At 38.7% G+C, this 23,155-nt stretch overlaps 1 protein-coding gene across 1 annotated transcript in view; it reads left to right on the top strand.

Annotated features, from left to right (window-relative positions):
- LOC140240957 (suppressor APC domain-containing protein 2-like) overlaps positions 1 to 11,733 on the top strand; it is a 40,056-nt gene extending 28,323 nt beyond the window's left edge. The window contains exons 3-6 of the mRNA XM_072320728.1: positions 4,572 to 4,724; positions 5,678 to 5,770; positions 10,549 to 10,665; positions 11,319 to 11,733. Of these exons, the coding sequence (XP_072176829.1) occupies positions 4,572 to 4,724; positions 5,678 to 5,770; positions 10,549 to 10,665; positions 11,319 to 11,441 (486 nt within the window). The 3' untranslated portion in view covers positions 11,442 to 11,733. The remainder of the gene's footprint in view (positions 1 to 4,571; positions 4,725 to 5,677; positions 5,771 to 10,548; positions 10,666 to 11,318) is intronic.
- Positions 11,734 to 23,155: the final 11,422 nt, after the last annotated feature.

Genomic DNA, 23,155 nt, shown 5'->3' with positions numbered 1-23,155 from the left:
TGATGCTAAATCAAAAATTGTTTTAGAACCTTGATATTCGAACCTTTTCTCGTCGGTTTTAATGGTACATTTGCTGGTGAGGTTAGCGAGATGCACTGCAAGGACATCAATCTCTAACAAAGTAGAACCACACCAGGAACTACTGGCACATACTGTAAAACATGATATATTTGCGGCATGAAAATTTCGCGAATTGGAGCCGACGGCCTTTCTCGCAGCATGAAATTTTCCTGACTTACCACTGGCATCCAATGCATATTGTGTAGGCAAGAACTTTTGTGTGCATCTTAATTTCGCAAATGTTGCCGTAAATTAAAATGCACGCAAACATTCCTCGTTTTACAGTACATAAATGGATCCGTGAGGAGGTACATGCCAGATGTGGAAAGTGTGGTATGAGAATGGAGCAGGTACAATATGTTGTAGTTCCATTTTCTAAGAAACCAGTTTTGTTCTTTGGTTTGCCAAAGGCACCTCATATAGTGATCCATGTCCCTAAAAGGGGCTTGCATTGTTCTCAGCATTTTTCTTTAAACGAGGAAAAACAAAAGAAGAAAGATATGGTAAGGTGATATTTGTTCACTCATTCCAGATTCTGATCAACTCGGGTTAATTGGTAATCAGAAACACAAACGTGTAGAGAGACGGGAAGGAACAAAAGTATTCAGAAAGACACAGACAAACAGACAAATTGACTCAACAACAGACTTTGGGACCAACGGACAGCTGGACAAATACGTGGAGAGTTAGAACGGACAAGACAAGGAGATGGATGGACAATGAGGAGAGCACAAACCAGACAGTACACACATTCGTGGAAGAGCTGAGAAACCGCGTTCTCGCAAAACTAACGAACAAACAAGAAATGGACATACAGTACATGTATGCAGACACACAGCCAGACAGCGTGTGTATGGTACCCATGAGACAGGCCACAAACAAAACAGAGCGGCCAGGGACAGGGCATTTTGTAGCTCACATCAGCTGACCGGAGACAAAAGGGCGGAGAACAAAAGGTCCATTGATGACCGTCGCGCGGTTCCCCCTTTGGCTTCCTTTACTCACTCACCAAGCTACTCTGCAGACCCCCAAATTACCAACCCCTCCTAAATGGGGCTGTATTGATTACTTGTAGGAACGCTTGTGTATAATTAGTGTATTTTCCGTTCTTGTATTATGGATATTGATACGCGTACTGACGCTATGGCTGCCCGAGAGGTGTCATAAGTTTTGATGTACGGTGACGAACCTGTCAGTTTAAATCAATTTCTTCTCTTTTGTGTCCCGAGTCTTCACCACCGTTGCCAGGAGAGTTTGAAGTGCATGGCTGAATAAGATGCCATCACATTTGTGTCATTCACACAGACAAAATAGTCAGATGTTGATCGCGATTCAAGAACCAAGATTATTTGCACCTCGTTCAGATGGACAGAAATACCCAGATAATTGCTGATCGCAATAGTTTGACGACCAAACTGCACATGCTTGAAATCTATTGAAATGGTGACCCTTGCCATTGTGTTCATGCACATTTTTTTTACTGATGAGAAAGAAAATTTCAAGATTATTTTTGCCTCAGCGTTCACACACTTACCGCAGTGCAAATTATTGCACTATTTCTCACATAATAGCGATGTTTCCAAAATGATCACAAAATTTCTCGTTCTTTAAATTGCAATGCGGATTATGTTATCTAGTGAGATTCTTATGCCCACACTGGCCAAAATCGATCTTAAAGGGAAGATAAACCCCAAGAGCAATGTGGATTGAGTGAAAGCAGCAACATTAGTAGAGCACATCAGTAAAAGTTTGAGGAAAATCGGACAATCGATGCAAAAGTTATGAATTTTTAAAGTTTTGGAGTTGGAACCGCTGGATGAGGAGACTACTAGAGGATATGACGTATGAGTGGACAACAATACAAAGAAAATATAAAGGAAATTCAACAAAAATTCACTTTTCTAGAATCATGAAAGAGCAATGGACCAACCTCTTTCAGAAAGCAGGGGGAATAATTGCTACCCTTAACATATGTCAATATCAAGTTGATGGAATTTGTAATTTTCAAGAAAAATGGATTTTTGTAGAATTTTCTTTATATTTTCTTGGTATTGTTGTCCACTCATACGTCATAACCTCTAGTAGTCTCCTCATCCAGCGGTTCCAACACCAAAACTTTAAAAATTCATAACTTTTGCATCGATTGTCCGATTTTCTTCAAACTTTCACTGATGTGTTCTACTAATGTTGCTGCTTTCACTAAATCCACATTGCTCTTGGGGTTTATCTTCCCTTTAAGATATGGATTGCGATGCCTTTCTGTTTGAAATGAAGAGAAGCCTATAGCTCTGCCAGAACGTACCAATTTACCAAAGTAAGGGCTTCCAACATTCACACATTCAAATGCGGGACATGCCTCAGAGCAATCAGGAAAGTACATGTGCATTTACTTGACATGGATTTCAAGGGCCAAAAATAATACCCAAATCAGGAAGATTTGATATTCTTTTGTCCAGACATACATTATAAAGAGATATTGCAGAATCATGGAGACCTGGCAGCTCCACAAAATATTTGGGAATTTTACAAAGTTAGAACAAAATGAAAAAGATCAGTCAGTAACTTTTTCAAATTCTGAAGTGTTCAGTAGACCAATAGTAAGTGAAGGAAAATAAATGTTTCTTTTAAATGAAATTTTAAAAAATCTATTTAGAAAATACCTTAAAACTGAAAATGGCATTGTAAATGTTATGTTAATATGACTGCAAGTGAGCAGTATTGAATAAAGGGTTAATAAAACCAAGGACAGAATAAGCAGTGCCCATTCCATGTACAAAGTGTACTTGAAATATATAGCATTGACACAAAGTGGTGTGTGATTGTTTGTATGTTTGTTTATTTGCTTTTAATATACAGGGAGAGTGTCACATACAAATTATCTTGAATCTTTCTTTCTTACAATTATCCTCTACATTTTACATTCTGCTTAAAAGGAAATAATGATGATGATAAGGCAAACGATTGTTACTAGACAATGTTTCATTACATGGAATTTGCTTTGCAAAGGTTCAGCTAATGGAAGTGAGCTCTAAATTTGGTGATGAAGAATCAAGTGAGCAATTTTGCCAATATACCTCTGATAAATTGTATCGAGGAAAAATATCCCACTGGTCATCAAAGACTCGTGTCCATCCTAAGGTCCTTTCGTCTGACCGCACCACCACAAGGCCCAAAGATCACCTGGGCCACACTCTTTGCTGCATATCGATCGGAGTCAATGACAAGCGTTGTGCATCGATTTCTGTTGTACGGCGAGCACCACTCCACAAAGGAGATTAGTCTATTGATTTCTCTCTCGTCTGGGTTTCAGTCAAAGTGCTCTAAATAATAACTACCGCTACCCTCGGTAGACGCTACAGTTTTTTTTTTTTCTTCATTTTTTTTTTTTTTTTTTTGTAGCATGTGATACTGCATATATGACAGAAGTCAGCGGCAGCATTTAACATCAATTATCTCACATCCGCAGATCAGGCTCCTTTTCTGTCATTGTTGTTGTTGTTCCTTTTTCCTTTGACAGGGTCAGTCAAGTAGGGAAAGACATTGTAAACCGGATGAATTGTGGCAGAATACAAAAGTGCACAGTGGTCTCATGAGGGAGGCTTATGAAATATAAAATAGCTGGAAGAGAATGAAGTTGGTCATCCGTAGAGGTCCCAGGGATGTTGGGTTTAATGAGATAGCATAATCTTACCATGCGTGTCTAGACTTGTTCAAATATTACTCTTTTTTTTCTTTTTTGGCAATCGTTTATTCATCCTCCGTATTCTCAATATTCCCTGACCGATTTCCAAACATTCAAAGTGTGATTGATTGCAAGCAGCCTCTTTGCTCTTCAAAAAAGCAATGATACACTTCTCTCGATTTCGTTGCCTTATAATCCATTGAAATCCAGAAATATTGTGGCCAGATGGAGACTGAAATGTGAACAATATTATAATGAAGTTGTCTTCCCCATTTTTGAAACAGGATTGTAGAACAAGAGTTATTTTTGTGACATTTTCCCTCATGTTTTCATTTAAAGCCAATGAAGAAATAACGTGAAGAACTGATCACTTCTTAGGACACATGCCTTTCATCAGAAATAATATGTCACTATGCACTACTAATATGGTCATTTGACATCATGACATTAGATCACAGATGTGTTATTTATCATCTCATCAAGAGAAGACTGCTTTTTGGATTTGTCTGATAAAATCTGATAAAAATTTATTAACTCATTTTTTGATGATTTGAATCAGATAATGAGGACAAATATCAAATAAGCATTTATATGTCCCATGAGGAGATGGGGAAAAAGCATTTTACCCAGCAACGTCTAGACCAAGAGTACTCGATATATAGTGAATTGTTCCTGATGCTTTTTATTCAGGGAACCATGTTTAGGGAGTGAAATGTGAACAGGATCATAAAGAGATATACTTTGACTATTGTCATAAAGAGATATACCTTAACTCTGTGTGAAATCATTTTGTATAATAGTATTTTATGATCTCCCGCTTTCCGTGCAGCTGAAGCGAATGAAGCAACTGGAGCAAGAACGGGACACCTTTCTCCATGGTCTGGAGGCTCTGGAGCTCGCACGGGACTGGTACCGCCAGCAGCTGGCCGACATCAAGGAGCGACAGGACAGACTCAACAAGGCTCAAGTGGATTATTCTGAGGTAGGAGGGGGAGGAGGAGGAGGAGGATGAGGGAGAGAGAGAGAGAAAAAAAAGAAGAGAGATCAAGAGGAGAGGGTTGAAGAAGGGAAGGAAGAAGAGAGGGAAGAAAAACAAAGAAGAGGAAACAAACAAAGGAGGAAGAAGAAGGTATGAAGGAAGAGGAAGATTCATAGAAGGAGGAGTGAGATGAAGAGGTGAATGAGGAGAGGAAAAAAGGAAGTTCAAAGGGAGGAGGAAAAAGGAGGGGTGAAGGGAGCAGAAGAGTCAGGATAGAAGGAGTGAGAATAAGAGGCAGAGGAGGAGAGGAAAATTAAAAAGAGGGTTGAAAAGGAGGAAGAAGGAGAAGGGATGAAGAGGGAGAGGAGGAGTCAGGGTAGACGACGTGAGAAGAAGAGGAAGAGAGGAAAATTAAAGAGAGGAGGTTAAAAAGGAGGAGGAAGGAGAAGGGATTAAGAGGAAGAGGAAGAGTCCGGGAAGAAAGAGTGAGAAATGGAAGAAGAAAAGGAGTAAAAGGTAGATATTGCTGTTGCCATGGTGACAGGGATGTGGAGGACACGTGGGAAAAGTATTGGAGTATGTGAATCAGAACTGTGCATGAGGAGAAGCACGAAGATGTTTTCCTCCATACACTGTATGTGCTTAGCCTGGAGAAAGATAATGTCAGGGGGAAAGTGTATTTCTAGATCTATCCTACCACTTAGGTTCACCCCTCTGGAGGATGGAGGGAGTCCTTGGTTTCACAGGAGGATTCAAGGGCCTGGGGGTTAAGGGAGCCAAACATGAGATAAAAGTACTCCCTCAACTTCAAATACCAAAAATGACGACCCAAGTCACATAGGAATTGATGAGTGTTGTGCTGCCACTAGTCTGGAGTCTTTACTTTAAACTTCATCTATCGCTGTGGAGACCTTTGATAACCCTGGTTAAATCATCACTCTGTTTCCACCTTTTAGGACATCAACCATCAAGACCTGGTGACGTACAGGACGACCCGCATCACGGAGGTCAATCGACAACTCAGGGCACTCATTGCTACCCCAGAAAAGGTTGGTTTTCATCAAAGGTATTACGATGCCAGTGTTAGAGGATACTTTCAAACAATACATGTAGTTGCCATTTTCATTGTCTCTGTTCACTTACTTTGCAATGCTGCTCATCCATTACCCAAAACAGTTTACAACTCTGTAAGGTAATTTCATATTGTGAAAATTTAGTGCTGAAGCACAAAGGTAGTACACAGTGAATCTTCTCTCCTATTCTCTTGAGATTTTTTGTTTCTCTACATGTACGAAGATCGGGGTGTAATTTGTTAAGAGGAAGTTTTAGTTGTAGAGTATCACTAAATAAATGTTTCTTTGTTCTCAGAGTGTATATTCAATAGGTAACGATTCAAAGCTCTTCAATTTGAGGCATCCATATGAATAGAAGGCACATGTGAAACGTGGAAAGATATTTAGCACAACACCAGGCCTGTCCAAGCTTTCACTTGACTTCTGTGTATGCCCCATGAGACTGGGACTTACCAAATCAGAGTGATCATTAAGCCTAATCACAGGATACTTTAGCACTGATTTGGGCGCTTCCAGGGGGAAAGATGTATGATCGTGTGCCCGTGACAGCTCTGGCCTTCGGGCACCAGACGAGGGCAATCGAATCTGCATGCCTGCGAAGCTCATTTCCTCCCTCCGCTGTGCAGCCCGATGAAACGTAGTCGACAAGCCTGATTGGACAGATTGGTCCGCTGCTCTGCGATGCCCAAAAGTTATGGTGCGTCTTCAAGCCCCGAGACGTCGTTGCCTGGCAACCAGATATTGATAATAATCAAAGGCTTTGATTCAGGAGATGAGTGCAAAGTTAAGGGTGCATGTATGTAGCCATGTACAGGAGAATGTAGGGACAAGAGAAGATAAAAAGAATGCATATCATCTTGTCAAAAATAGGTTTGTAAGGGATGAAAGAGGTGTTCTCAGTTATATATACAGTAGATAGGCAGGCAGAGAGACAGACAGACAGACAGACAAGTAGAAAGAAATATAGATTGAAGAGACTGATAATGATAATAATAATGATATCGATAGCAGTAAAATCTAATTGATTTTAGTGTATTTAGCAATGAAAATCATGTTGATATACATCAAGGCACAATTACAATTATGGCTAGAATGAAAAGAAAAGGGGAAGAATAATAAGATAAATTCATAAAAGGCATTTTTCATGAGAAAGGGGGGTGGGTAGGGATAGAGAAAAAACAAACAAAGCAAAAGTGAAAAAGAAAGAGATAAGAATGGACAAAAGAGTCCAATGAGGCTTGCCTAGAAAAATTCTCAGCCTTCAACGGTCCCTCTTATGAGACCTTTGGTATTTCATAATTACCCTCAAGAAGCAGCTGCCTGTTTGGTTTACACTACCCAGCTTCAAAGCCCTTGGAAATTAATTCAATAGCAAGTCAAAACACACAATAACTACTGCCCATTTTTAGCTAAGATGTTGAAACAAAGAGAACAAGATAAAGAAATAAAAAAGTAGTTGATAAACAACATAAAAGTGAGGTATACCAGTGTCATTGCTGAGCCATCAGTGGCATGTTGGGAATAGGAAAAAAAAAATATTATGCCGTATATCGAAACTAAAAATGACCCAGCTGGACCTGCTCGACTGTTAAGCTGCTTAATGGGCCATGAAGAGCCCTATTATGGGGGGAACTCACACACGGATTGGCAGCTTGCTTTGTAGGGGACTGCAACATTTATTAGCGGGGTAATCAGCTGCTGTGAATAGGATTACCCGTGACCGACATGGATTGGTCCAGTAATATTCCCATGTTCTCATCAGCATTGGCAGGTTCTATGTTGTAAAGTCCTGTGATATTGGGCAGGAATACTTTCCAGCACCCTGTTCATAGCTGTGACACACGGAAATGACAGATTGCCTTTGCGGTTGGTTTATCATTGTGATAAGATTCAATTCACGATATTTCAATCATCAGCTATGTACGCTTATGAAGTGCTTCTTCTTTTCCTTCCTTTACATTTCCTTCTTTGCCTTCTTTTTCTGCTTCTCCAATTTCTTCCTCTTCTTCGTCTTTTAAATGGCAGTGCTAACAAATACTTCAGTGGATTTTTGCTGTCATCTGTAAATGGGTAGAAGTATTTGGCTGGTATGAAGGAAGATCCACACCCTAATCAATCATGCATATACCTCTTACAGTCACAAAATATTTGATGGCTTTTCTTCTTCAGCAGATCTCCTCTCTTTCCTTTCATTGTTCTGAAATATTTTCCCTGGGGTGTGAAAGCATTTAAGGTCCTTTTTTTATGTAAGTTCATTGTTTTTGGAAAAGAGCGCGAAAGACTGTCCAACGAGTTCACACATGATGCAGCATCCGTGACATTTAGATCCTGGCGACATTGTTAAGAAAAATAAATCCATTGAAAGAGATTGATATAATGTTTGACAGTCATTTTGGCATAGTGATGGAGGTATTATCTCAGAGACAAAGAACTGAGAGGGAGAGAGAGAGAGAGAAAGATGAGAGCAAAACACATTGATGTCCCGCACTGTTGACATAGCGTCGCAGTCAGCCATGCAGCCGCTCACCCGTCTTCAAACAGCGTGTGAAAACTAAACAGAAGATAGAGTGGTATGTTACCCAGAACACGGGCAACGGTTTTGGGGCAAACAGGAATATGCTTTGGTTACGACCTAATGGTTTTAGGTGAATTCGTGGAACAAAATGATCTGTTGGTGCACCCGTTTCCATTGCAGAAAGGATCCATGTATGGAAAGAACCGAAAGGATCCATGTATGGAAAGAACCAGAAGTTCTCAGCTCTTGACGCTTTCCCAAAGTTTGTTTTTTTTAGACAAAACTCTGCATGAATCATCTTGTAGTCTGTTACTGCAGTTTTGATTTGTATTTTTTGGGGATTATTCACATTCATATTTCAATGTTTTACCCTATGATGAAACAGGATGTTAGCATGTTTGCTAGTAGTCCCAAGTCCTATCAAACTGACAGCAGAAGTCTCGTTTATCAAAAATCTTTTTGATAACTGGTGGGAAATATCCCCAGAATTGTGCTGATCTTTTCTCCCCCCCCCCCCCCTTCTTTGATTAGCCAGTATGATACCAACAGTTATATAAAAATACAGAGGGAAATCATGAATAGCCATACAAATGAGGCAATCACAATTCACAATTAGAAAATATCAGGGTGCATTTACCTGTGGTCCTTGAAATGCATAGGCTGAGATGCAAACTGTTTATCCAGTGGACCGTGGGTGGAATGGAATGTTTATTCATACAATAGCATGTGACCTCTTCACTTGCAAGTGACAGTCCGTTGGATTCCGTTCAGGAGATTCGTCTAGCCTCGATGTGGTGTGCAGATCCGATGAAATGATTTCCGAGGTGCCAGGGAAACTTGGTGTGAATCTAGTGTGGGATTTATCCCTGCAACACAAAGAGTTATGTTGCTGAAAGTCCATGCAGAGAAGAAAAGAAAAGGACATGTGGTGCATGGTTTGGAATTATTACCCTCACTAAATGTGACAGCTATTCACCTATGAGCTGTTGGACTTGTATCCAGTGGTCTTAGATTTATGATTACCCTCTCTAAATGTGGCAGCTACCTTTGAGCTGTTACAAACATAACCACTTGTCCCAGGTTCCAAGCATCTTTTCATCTTCACTAACATTGGACTGGCATCTTTAAGTCATTGATGATACTGAATCATGCATGCTTGGGATTTTTTGTTCAATCTAACACCATAAAGGCTACTGCAGGGTTTCTGAGCATAGCCGCTCCTGATCACCACCTTAAAGGGATGGTTTAGTTTTGGTTGAGATGAGACTGTAGGTTTCCAACTTTTTTGTGAGATAATGAGAAACCTCTTATAAAATTTGAAAGAGCATACCATTTTAAAGGGGCATAGTCCCGGTAGTATAGATGGCGCTGTTGATGATACTGCCGATCATCGTTAGCATTGATACGAAGATTACCGAAGTTGAGCTGTCATCAAGAGTAAAGTGCGTAGGTGTTGCTAAGTAACGTTGCCTTTGTTGTCTTCTTTGCGCATCGCGCAGTCTGTAGTAATGCCAGGGTGCGTGCATATGTGCTTGTTATTGTGACATCAAAAAAGAAGTTTGCTAAAGCTGTCATCCCCCTCAGCCGAATCATGAGCCGAACTGTGATCGGACCACTGACTACACTGAATCGGACTTCTTCGGACTCGGGGAAAGTGGGCCAAAGCGTAAGCGCCAAAGAGAAGTCGATAGCGTAGGTCTCTATTGGAAACTTGCGCCGTGCGCCCGTGTACGCATTTGACTAAAACACGGGGACCATGCACCTTTAAAGAGGAGTTCAACGTTTATTAAATGTTGATGAAAATTTGTTTTGAAATGACTGAGATATCCAAAAACAAAGAGTTCATAATGAAAGGTGTGACCCACCTTTTATTAGGACAACTTTGTTTTACTTTGTTCTTTTTTTTTTATTCCTCAGCCATTCCAAAACTGATTTTCATCAAATAAACTTCGAATTCATCTTAGAATTGTGTGCGTTTTCCTATTTCATAAGAGGTTTCTAATTATCTTACAAAATTGTTAGAAACCTGAAGCCCCATTTCAACCAAAACTAAAACATTCCTTTGAGAATCCATTGTAAAGCATTGTAAATAGTGCAAGTACTGAGAAGTCAAATAAAAAAAATAAAACAAAATTGTTTGCTGACAATAGCTCTCGTAGGAGTCAAGTGGTACTCAAGGGCGGTCATGTTGGGGCTCTCCTGCTTTTACTCTCTGTCTGTTTGTTCCTCGTCCCTGCAGGGTTTTCCCAACCACATGAACTTGGCAATCAACAGGGAACGTAACGGTCCAAAGAGCGAGGTCGTCCCACCGCTCCTGGTCGACAAACTCAAGCAGCAGAACAAGTTACTCACAGACGTAAGTCATGCGAGGAAACTTTGATCTCAGAACAAACAGGGGGGGGGGGGAAATATCAGGGAAAGAAAGAATGTATAGCATTTGCAAGCAGCAATGTATGTAGTCATAGTTTATATTTATAGCAGGTTCTTTGAAATGTTTACACAAGATGAATATGACATTGGCACCCCTTATGTAAGTTGTCAAACGTTGTTCCTTGTAAGTGTTTTTTTTTTTTTTGGGGGGGGGGTTAGTCTCATGAAGAAAACTAATAGACCTTCTCTGTGTATATAATTCAAATCCAAACAAGCATTGTCCTTACATTTCATGGTTAACGACTACAGAGTAAATGCATGGTAGTGACTATAAATTTATAAATTGAGTACCCCAATGTTGATGGGTCGTCAATAAAAGTTCATAAAATTTATACTACTCTTTATAGATATCTCCATATCTTCAAAATGCTTTTTGTTTCTTATTGAAGTTCAAACAAGGCAAACTCTTTATACACAAATTACATTTTCTAATTGTATTGTCCAAGTAAAAGTAGATGGAGTATTGTGTTGTGCTGTTGATTTTGTTTTGTTACTCTGAATATTTTGAGTAATGGAATGCTGTCAGTTTCTCATTTTCTTTTTCATCTTTTTCATTCCTTTGTTTTCCTGTGCTTATAGGAGGTCTCAGAAAGGAGTGAGCGGATTGCGGAGCTCGAGCAGGAGAAGGCTGCCCTCATAAGGCAGCTGTTTGAAGCGAGGGGTCGGCAACGTGACCTGCCCGACAACACCACATTCCTGTGAGAGAAAGTCTTCCTCGTTCACCGCCAAAATATATCCTGCAAAAACATGAATAACGGACCTCCAAGGAACTATAATAGAGCCGCCACAGCCAACTAGGAAGTGTTATGTGGAACTCTATGGTGTCTCTTAATGACCAAGACACAAACAAAAAAAGAAGAAGAAGAAAGAAATATGGGCGGTGGGACATGACCATGCTTGAGAGTCACTCTGACCATGTCCAACTCTCACGGATGGATGCTTGCACTGTCCGACAGGAAACCTGACCCTAACGTCATGAGACTAATGGGATGACCAGCGCCACCGTTGAAATTCTAATTTTTTGCCTTTTAGGTCACAGAGAATACATAGAAGTATTAGAATACTCTTTTTTTTTTGGTAAGATTCTGACTATTTTTCTTTGAAACCAATCAACTTTTATGATTATTATTACAGCATGGTGTGTAGATAAACAATTTTCTCCACCTCTTGTCAGCTGTGTTGGTTAAACAGCATTATTGACATTGCTGCCTTTGGCTTCCCCCCCCCCCCCCCCCCCCCAAAAAAAAAAAAAAAAAAAAAAAAGAGAGAGAGAGAGAGAGAGAATAATAATAGTAATAAAGGTGTGTCTCTCCCAGGAGTCATTTGAGATAGCTAAGCTAAATTCTCAACAATGTTTTAAAAACTTTTTTTTTTGGGGGGGGGGGGAGCGGAAGAGAGTGACTATTTTGTTATGACAATGCACTGTGAGCTGCAGAAGTAGAATCAATATTTTTCTTTGAAATCATATCTTGTATCATAAACATGACACATGCACATGCACAAGTTTCCTTCCTCTGTAAATGAGAGATTAGCAGAATTTGTTCCTTTAAAGTTCAAAGTCAAATACCACAGTAAGCCATGTGTGCAAGCAGTCATGGGCAAGTCTTACATTTTTGCAAGTATGACAATGTCTAATGCTGTGGTAATACCAGTGACAAAATCTAGTGGGAGCACAGTGGTATAGTGGTTATGGCTCTAGACTCTTTATCAAAACATCCCAGGTTCAAATCAAGGAGGTGTTATAGAAGGAGAAGAAACATTTTACCCATGCTTTTTGCCATGGAGAAGTTATCATTAGCCAATTACTTAATCTGTAAGATTTAGTATTCAAGCACTAAACCTGCTGAGCAAAATTATGCATAAATGTGCACAAGATTATTAAATGTTACCTTTTTATGAGATACTATCATTCATATTCAAGATCATGAGACATTGATGATAAGTACATTTGAATAAAAACTGAATGAATTTGTTATGCAATGTCACCTGTTAGTTCGGTATAGGATTTCAGCATTTCCTCTGAAATGTGCCTCAAAATTGTTCAAATTGAAAACCACTTCTTCGGTCACCATATCCAAACTCTGCGGAAGAGCAACTGGGAGCATATAACATCAAAGCCAGTGGAATACTACATGTAGTCATATACTTGTCATGCTGTCAAACCGTCACCTAAATTTTCAGGAATTGCAAAAAGATTCCACTCCTTCTTTAACGCCTCCCAGTTCAAATCCCGCTTGGTGCATTCATCCTCAGACAAAATTGTTATAAACCACGGCAGCCCCCGACCCAGATATGCAATAAGGTACATGACAATCGACTGCATCGACTGCGATTTTGGTAGGGTCCTTTTTGAGAATAGTGCTTGCGCCAGATATAGAGGGGTCACCTTGGATTTGGTTAGACAGTACTGTCCATCTGCCTGCTGCAGAATCAAATATACTTCACTCATGTCATACAGGGTCGATCTTCTTCTTGCGTATGAGGCAGCGGCAGCTAAGTAACATCCCTCAGTTATTCTAGCCAGGTTACAGTCTAAGGAGTAGGGTGTGTAAGGTCCATGTTGTCAGGTGGGCAACAGGGTACAGGGTTGATGATATCTCATATCTGCTGATTCTTAAATACTTCACAAGGCTTGTACAAAGTCTTGTTAATATGATCTGTTGGACAGCTAATGCTGTTTTTTTTTTATATGATGTACACCTCCCAGCAAGATGTGAATAGCCTCAAGGTTGCATTGAAGATAGCCTGTATAACAATACTTATTTGTGTCTTGGCTGAACTGTTATTCTATTCTGTACTCTTTTCATGGCAAAGGTGAAAATGAAATAAGTTAAAAGTTGGATGTTGAACAGTCCATTTTTCTTTGGTAATATGCAAGCTTTAAGTACTTTTGTCTGGTAATCACATGGAAACAAAAGGGAATTCTTCATCCCGCTGATATATTTGCCACACTACAGTGCATCTCTTGCTAAATTTATTCCAATATGTGAAGTATACCAAAAGAAGTGATTCTTTAGTCATGGTTTCCAAACAGAGTTTCCACGCATATCATAGGTGACATTTTCCATTGTAGAAATTTATGTATGCTTTGAACATTTAGCTTGTTTTTAGTAACAAATCTGTGAATTTGTAAGGCATGATATCACTACTTCCCTTATCATACATGCACTGATATTGCAAGTCTTTCCTTTGTCAATTGTAGCTGGCTTACAACTGTACATATATCTCCTGCGTTGTTGTAGATGGAGCACTCAACTGGCTTGAGCGCCAATCAAAATCAATTCACAAGTTTGACCCCCCCCCCCCCCCCAACTGACCACTGTGGCTGGACAAATGTAATTGGGCAGGTAAAGACTTCCGGTCTTGGGTGGTCAGCTTTTGGCTTGTGAATTAAACAAGAGCTTGACCAGTCCAGTCATAATTGGACATCACCCTGTGGCAGTATTGATAGATCAACGTAGGGCGTCCCTAGTCCATTGATCTTTCGGTTCTTTGCTTTTCTGTTAAACTTGAGGCAGAGAAACTTCAGGCATGCGTAATCATTTTTTTGGCAACCCCATGACAATAACTGGCAATGTACTGCAATACATCGTGTGTACATGAAATAAATCCTTCAGTTTATTTCATGTACACGCAACACGTTCACGCAAAATATGTACTAAGTATGCATTAGGTGCATACAGGAGCTACATTCAGCGTTTGCCTTGTTTGAGCTTCAATAAGAAACACAAAATATTTTGAAGATACGGAGATATCAATGTAGTATGGATTTTATGAACTTTTATTGAGAGATTTAATGTATCTTATGATGCAGGGGATATTTTTGAGCATCCGTTTCATTGGAATGTGATGAATTGTTTTACTGGTGGAAGAGTGGAGGAACGACGTCTATAGCCTTACCCACATTCTCCACGAGGACACGCTATCAGCTCATTCCAGGTCATCTAGTCAAGTGATGTTGGCGAAAGAACCAGAAATTTCTTTGATTTTGTTATTACCAATGCAATCAGTAGTGTTGATTACAAAAATATTTGATGTATACTCATTTGCATTCGTTGGTTTCATGCCGTAGATAACGCTGGATGACTTTGCGCTCTGATGTGTAGCTGATGCATGATTAAGGCAGAACTTTTGATCAGTGCTAATGTCAATGAAGCTAACTATTGGAGCTGCTACTGCAAGACATGTGTTGATGTTTTGTTTTGGGTTTTTTTTTTCTCCTGTGTAGCACTTTCCTTTGAAACCTTGAGAGAATGTCCAAATGGTGGAGGTTTGTGCTACCAAAGTCTTTTGCAATCATCTGGTTATGACTATTGATAAATCTTTAAACTACTGTTTCACTCTGCTCCTAAGAACTTGCCTTCTGTTGTAGTGTCAAACATAATACCCCCCCCCCCCCCAATTATTATCAACCAAAGCTGTTTTTCCTAAGAATTGTATTGGTAGATTATGCAAAGTACTCACTTTGATGAGAAGATTTCCAAAGGAGGAGAAAATGCTGAGTAACCTTCTAAACAAAGATAATGGTCTGTTTAATGGGTTGAACCTAGTGACACAAATGCTACAATTTTTTTTTTGGTACACATCTGCTAGGCCCAACACAAATAATTGCAGTCTTTAAAGTACTCCACTTCTCAGAAGATTGTGTGCCATAAAAAGGAGGGATTTTCTTATTAATATTTTGCCTCAATGAGAAAAGCGTTTTTGTTCAGATGCCACTTAGTGCGAACCTTTCGGGCATCTCGTTTTGCAAGGAGAGTACGGACCTTCAGTTTGTTGGAAACAAATCAATAGCACTCACTTTGACACTGGCCATTCCATTGTCCAGAGAGGACGTCCCTTAATCCACCCCCAGATAATCCTGTTGTTGATGCTGTCTTGTTTCACACAAGGACAATTGATTTTATAATCCCCATCACTTTATACGCAGCTTGATCAGTTAACGTCGCAATAAACAGGGGGACAAAAGTCAAGAAACTAGGGCTGAAAGTGAGGAGATTCAACTTGGTCTGGTTTCTCAACAGATGCCATGGTCAGTGATCTGTTGTCATGGTGATTGCACCCTTATCTCCTAATCAGTGAGAGCTTTCAGAGGAAGAAGGTCGTAACATATATTTCCATTTTTCTCATACATTCATACCACTGAATCCCAATGTCAGCTGTTGAATCATTAAGATTACCAGCTTACTAAAGATTTTATTCATTCTGCAAAAATTCTGTGGTTTTTTTTTTTTTTTCATTGTTATTACCACTGTTCTGTAGACCTCCTTACTTTTCCACTTTGTGATACAATGACAGTAGATGAACTCTGTTTCCGGTTGAAAGCACTTTCCCACCACCTCTTACCTGTCTGTACATCACAAGACTCTGCAAAACAAGCATGGAAAACTTAAAACAAAAACAGATAGAACATCGCGCACTTCAATTTTTCGAACTTAACTGTGACGAAGGATTTTTCATGCCAGGCTCTGTTTTTACAGAATTTGCACAATACCACTGTCTTGCGGGTGTGCAGCCAACAATTGCCGTAGTGATTAAAAGGAACCTAATGATTTTAGAAGTGTGATGACAGATGTTAATCTTCCACTTGTGGTGTGAGTCACTTCACCAATAACAGGAGTGCCAAGTACACATGTATGTGCACCAGTGTCTCTTGGAATGCCATATTCAGCCATAATTATCTTCTTTTTTGTTTCTCACTCAGAGTTGATTTATACTCTTGATGGTTGTTTCAGTTTTTTTCTCCGTATTGTGCTCGAAAATAACTTATGTCCCATTATTTTTGCTTCCATTCTGATCGAAATGCAATTTGCGTCCTATTTATTTTGTTTTGAATCATATTTGATTGATTTTTTTTTTTTAATGCCAAAGAAAAAAATATGGATGACAATGAGTGATTTTCAGTACTTTCATCTTGTCTTCTCATGTGTGTGTGTGTGTGTGTTCCAAGCAGCACAGGTTCACACATTCGTGTGTCTTTATCCTGCCAATTTCTTCAGCTGTGAAATAACTATTTATTGTCGTAAGTCACCATAGCTTTCGAGTAATGTCTTGTTGTTCTTGAACAGTGCACAAGTTTAGATTTTGACATGGGTCAGGGTTGACGAATCTTGTGTATTTTGAAGGCAGGACTTGCCATTTTATGAAAGCACAGAAAGATATTGACCATGTGTAATTGAATCCATGACCCATGATGGAAACATGTCAAACATTCCATTCCTTGCTAAGAATGTAAGATCACCTTCAACAGTGTTAAAGTACCCATGGTATTTGATCTTAAGAAATAGAAGGTGTATGATGGATTGTGTGAAAAAATTGAAGATAATAATGAGTAATGTTATGGCTTTTAAATAACGAACTCAAAGTTTGTCTGAGATAACACTTCAAACTTCTGTCCAGATAGGAATTGCTAGCTACAAATGAAATTTTCTTAAGCAGTGAAAGGTTTGGGGGATGTAAATATTTTACATTTCACATTTGCTCTCAAGTGTTACATAGATAATTCTTACGTATTGCAGGAATTATGAGCTGATGTTGTAAATCATGAACATGTAATGCATTTGTCATCATGCAGCTGTCTAAACTTTGACTTTGGTCATTGTAAATGTAGACCATGTGAACCAGAACACTGCTTTTTCACTCCAAAATGTTTTATACATCCCACCACAAGGTGGCGCCCTTTTCAAATATTGTCAGATCCTGTCCTGTGATGAAACATGTTTTGTGACTTAGCAAAGTATAGGCATGCTTAGGCCAATCACTGGTGCTGCAGACTGATTAAACATGTATCTACATGTATGAGAATTGGAATCTGTGCTCTCCCATCTGTAGATTAAAAATTGATGAGTATGAATTTGTATTATCATCTCCTATGATCGCTGGTAGAATCAATTCATTTGTATCCCGTACTATTATATTTTTATGATGTATCTTACCTTGGCATGGTAAAAGTACAGATAATCATTATCAAGCAAAAGTAGATTAACAGAACTATGTAATTCTTATTTATAATTCAAAATGTAATCATTTGCAAGTGATAAATTCGCAGAACGCATGAGTCAGATAGTATCTTTTCATTACAGTACTTCACACACTATGTACTTCTCTATTGATCACACCAGTTCATATTTATATGTTACGATTATGAGTAAAATTTGAAACCATGACATTGTGATCCTACTGATTTCTGTGCACTTGGAGTAGGGTATTAAACGTTGTAAGGATCATTTAGTTGTGATTATTATTCATTATTTTCAGCTATCCATGAATAAATAGATATTCTTATCAGATAAAATAAAATGCTAACACTAAGAAGTGGTAATCTATGTTATTGCAGTCATTCACTATACAATGAGAGTAATTTAGCATTGATTAATTTCCTACTTTGTTTTTATTTTTCTGCAATGTGTATTTCAGTCTTGGCTTCACTTTGAAGCTATGAAATTATTTAATATTTTTTGAACCGCCAAATCATCTGCTGAGATTTTTTGATTGATTGAATCCTTTCAATAAGATGTGAGGGAATGATATCAAGCAAATGAATGAACAATGAATGAATGAATGAATGAAAGAACTCTTTGGCACCTCATAGATTTGTGCTACTGGTTTTTTAAAAAGTTGTCTTTCCACAAAGATATTGGTGTAAATTTCTCTGTGTTGACTGCAGTGGATAGCTTGTGCTCAGACCTGACACCTCAAGCTGCATGTAATTCTCTATGTCTGAATATAATGTCACTGTCCAGTAAAAAGGATCCAATCTCTTCTAGTCTCATTTTTAATAACTTGTGCTTCTTTAGGTACAATATGTACATTTCATGTGTAACTTTTTTCCCTGATTTAATAATCCAATAGTACTTTATGAATAATTGTTTCTTAACTATGACTTTGTTCTGTCCTGTCACTATTTATGTTTCTTAAAGTCAGGGCTTGGGACTTTTTTTCACAGGAAAATCAAGCTGATCTTACTTTTGAGGAGTAGGAGGAAAAATAGTTCCTTCAGAGGAAAAAAATAGGTTGTCCATGCATGTCACTTGATTTCTTAGAAGTCGAGAGGTTTTGAATTTTGTGTCCCTGCATGCAAGACGGGCTCTTTGTCATGTTTTATTTATATCTGTATGTCAGACTGTGTGAGCACTGATGTGAAATAAAAGTTCAGCAAGTCAGGGTAATCAAGACTTTGTATAAATGGAGCTTTTGTCTCATGTGGTGTTTGTGGTATCGTTTATACTTTATATGCTTCAGTCGTGCAGTGTGTTGAGCAGATTCATTCTGGTTGCATGTTTAAATTTGTATGACAGTGTGTGTGTGTGACTGTATTTTTATGTCAATTAAAATATGTGACCGCCCAGCTCAAAGCCCACAAAAAGTAGGCAAAAATGAGTTTTGAATTGACACATAACTTGTTACAATTGGACCATCCTAACCCATACAAAAAGTGACTGAAATAAGAGAGGATTAAGAGGTGTAGTTTCATGGAAAAGGGAGAAAAGAGGATTTAAAGATTGGAGTCACTCGGGCATGCTGTGCAAAAGTATCAATGAATTAAAAAAAAAAAGGAGGTGGTTAATTCCTTTTTTTTTTTTGTAAGTCATCAAATTTTGACAGTAAGTAGTGAATAGACTGTTTACTTTATCGGGTAAGACAAAGGTTGAAAATTTGAGTCGGTTGACCCAAATGACATTCTGGCTTTTTACAGAGAATCCTAATCTATGACTTTTTGTGGGTTTTGAGCTGGACAGTCACATATTATGTTAAAGTGTAAATTCCTCCCCCGCCCGTAAATTATTTTGCAAATACAATTGAAGTTTGGTGTAAAAAAAAGTTACCTCCATCACTCATTAGTTCAAAGTGTTATGATATTGTGACGAAGAGTGGAGGGTATATAGGAGTGTTGTGGTGCACATGCAAATGAGAGAGTGTATTAAGAGTAGAGGAAAATGGTAGAGAGTGGATGAGGTTGGTGTAGACAAGAGATGGTTGGTGTTAGGGATGAGATTGGTGCATACAAGAGGAGAATGGTGTAGACTGAAGGAGATTAGTGTAGACAGGAGGAGAATGGTGTAGACAAGAGGAGAACGATGTAGAGTGGAGATGGTGTAGACAAGAGAAGAATGGTGTAGAGTGGATGAGGTTGGTGTACAACTGCAAGAGGAGAATGGTGTAGAGTGGAGGAGATTGGTGTAGACAAGAGGGAAATGGTGTATAGGAATGGAGAAGAATGGTGTAGAGTGGAGGAGATTGGTACAGACAAGAGGGAATGGTGTAGACTGAAGGAGATTGGTGTAGACAGGAGGAGAATGGTGTAGACAAGAGGAGAACGATGTAGAGTGGAGATGGTGTAGACAAGAGAATGGTGTAGAGTGGATGAGGTTGGTGTACAACTGCAAGAGGAAAATGGTGGAGAGTGGATGAGGTTGGTGTAGACAAGAGATGGTTGGTGTTAGGGATGAGATTGGTGCATACAAGAGGAGAATGGTGTAGACTGAAGGAGATTGGTGTAGACAGGAGGAGAATGGTGTAGACAAGAGGAGAATGATGTAGAGTGGAGATGGTATAGACAAGAGAAGAATAGTGTAGAGTGGATGAGGTTGGTGTACAACATGCAAGAGGAGAATGGTCTAGAGTGGAGGAGATTGGTGTAGACAAGAGGGAAATGGTGTATAGGAATCAAGAAGAATGGTGTAGAGTGGAGGAGATGGGTGCTGTTCGTTATTCCGAAGGTTCGATATTCCGAAGGTTCGTTAATCCGAAACACGCAAATTCCCTATACCTTGAGGTTCGTTAATCCGAAAATGAAAAGGGGTTCGTTAATCCGAACATTTGTGGCGTTATTCCGAAGATTTGTTCATCCAAAAATGAAATTCGGAAAAACAAACCTTCAGAATAAGGAATCTTCGGACTGAAGAGCCTTTGGAATAACGAACCTTCGGAACAACGAGCTGTAACCGAGGAGATTGGTACAGACAAGAGGGAATGGTGTAGACAAGAGGAGAATGGTGTAGACAAGAAGAGAATTGTATAGAGTGGAGATGGTGTAGACAAGAGGAGAATGGTGTAGAGTAGATGAGGTTGGTGTAGACAAGAGGTGATTGGTGTTAGAGGGGAGGAAATAAGATTGGTGCATACAAGAGGAAAATGATGTAGACAGGAAGAGAATGGTGTAGACAAGAGGAGAATGGTGTAGAGTGAAGGAGATTTTGTGTAGACATACTGTGGAAATGGTGTAGAGTGTAGAAGATGGGTGCAGAGTGGAGGAGATTGGTGTAGACTGCGAGGAGTGGAGAAGAGTGAATTGAGGAGACATAACAGGAATGATCCAGGAGAGGGGAGGAGAATTAATTACCCGATGTCATTGATACACTATTTCTGCTATAGTCTATGATAGGAGAAAAATGTTTCCCCAAGAGACAAGTGTTAATTAAAGGTACTACTATTTGAATAGACAAGAGGCCCCTTCTGCAACAGATTGACATATTGCCAAACATCAACAATAAGCATGGCTAAATACTAAAATGCTAATCAATTAAATGCTTATATTTACAAACTGTAGCTGTAGGGCAATCTTTTGTCAATCATTGCATAACTTCAAAATGTTTTGTGCTTTTTTTTTCCATCCTATCATTTGTTTATCCATAAATATAATTTTTCATATTTTGTAATTGTTGACACATATTTGTACTTATGTTTTATGTGAGAAAAAAAAAATGTATTTACAAGTTCTGTTGAAGATGAAAAGAATGAATGAATGAATGAAATAACAACTACTAGTAGAGGGAAGAAAGAGGCCCTTGTTATATAAAAAAAAATGCAATCAACCATGTTATGGGTAGTTGGATAATTAAACTTACTCTCTAAAAAAAATCGAGTGAAAATATTCACTCTTAAAGAAGTGAATACACACAAGGATGAATTTCGAGTGAATTTCGAATGATCCCTGAGGTCAATCTAAAATGAGTGAAAATGAACATTTTCACTCAGAATTCACTCCAATTTCACTCTAAATTCACTCTTTTTTGTATTCACTCCTTTAAGAGTGAATGTTTTCACTCGATTTTTTTTTAGAGAGTAAGCCAAGTATCAGCCAATCAGAATTGGGTATTCACAGATGTGTGTTGGATTTTCTGATTAATGTTTTATCTCGACTTTTCTACAACAAGGTGCAGATATCCCAATTCAGTAAATGTAATGGATGCTAGTCAAGATGCCCCATGCAGAGGATAGCAGACTTGGTGACGTCCGCATGGCCATGATGTTACGAGCTGTTTGCCCAACATCTCTTGGGTTTGGTTTCCTTCTTCGCCAGCTGCTATTGAACTTGTTTCTTTGCTTATGAACATTTTTTTTTTAATAGAGATAAAATCCCTGAATATTATTCTGAAAAGCACTCAAGTGCTTTGCAAAGAAGTAAGGGACAATTCTATATAAAAATGAAGCACATGAAAAAGTAAGATTTAAGTTTTTGGAGATAACTACCAGTGACTTCAATATTTCTGAGTGACATTTATCTGAAGAGGCCTATGTTGTGATTATAGTATACCCTGTATAATAAGGATGATTTTCAGAATGACTCTGTGCTTTGAAATAAGCATGCATATGGTCATGTGGCTTTGATAAAGCTTGTGTAATACAGTATTCTGGTATTTCGTTTGTGGAGAATATATGACTTTTAAACAAAGGACATAACATGATTGAGTCATTGTTATTTAGCATTATCATTCATTTCCATGTTTTGCATAAATCTGCTGTGGTCATTGGGTTCTATAAGTTTGACATAATGGGGGGGGGGTTATAAACTAAGAGCAGAAGTACATGTATCAGCATAAGTTGTTACTGAACTGTACTACTGCACCCTCAAAATATTTTATTTAGCTTAGATTATCAAAGAGTGCAATCACGAAGTGACCAAGAATTTGTGACATATTTTAATTTCATTTGTTTTCTCTAGCTCCTGATATAAAATGTGAACCATGACTGTTGAACAATCCCAGATGATTCCTTGGTTTTGTGTGGTATAATAAGAAGGATACAAACGATAAGGGGCAAAATGTTGACGATAATGAATAAATATTAGTTCGGAAACCGTCCAGGAACGCAGTGTCCTAACTCCTCAATTCTTAGCGCACACGATGAATTTAGCACTATTTCACATTTTACCACGCCACCATCGTTATCGGTTATGGGGAAAATGAACTTTATCACACCCATGTTATTTCTACTTTGCCGGGAGGAGCACAATCTGATATCTGACGAGTGTTTACATCTCTGGTTTCTACAACATTTTTGGTAATAACAAGGTAGGTCATGAAAATGGTGTTGAGATACCATTCAACCATATTAGTGTTTTTATTGGTGTTTATAGATTTATAAAGTACCGTGTCCGTGGGTTGAAATGATGACATATATCTTCGGTTGCAACG

The sequence above is a fragment of the Diadema setosum genome, chromosome 17 (genome assembly GCF_964275005.1).
Source record: "Diadema setosum chromosome 17, eeDiaSeto1, whole genome shotgun sequence".
NCBI lineage: Eukaryota > Metazoa > Echinodermata > Echinoidea > Diadematoida > Diadematidae > Diadema > Diadema setosum.
This window is presented reverse-complemented; position numbering and strand designations above follow the sequence as displayed.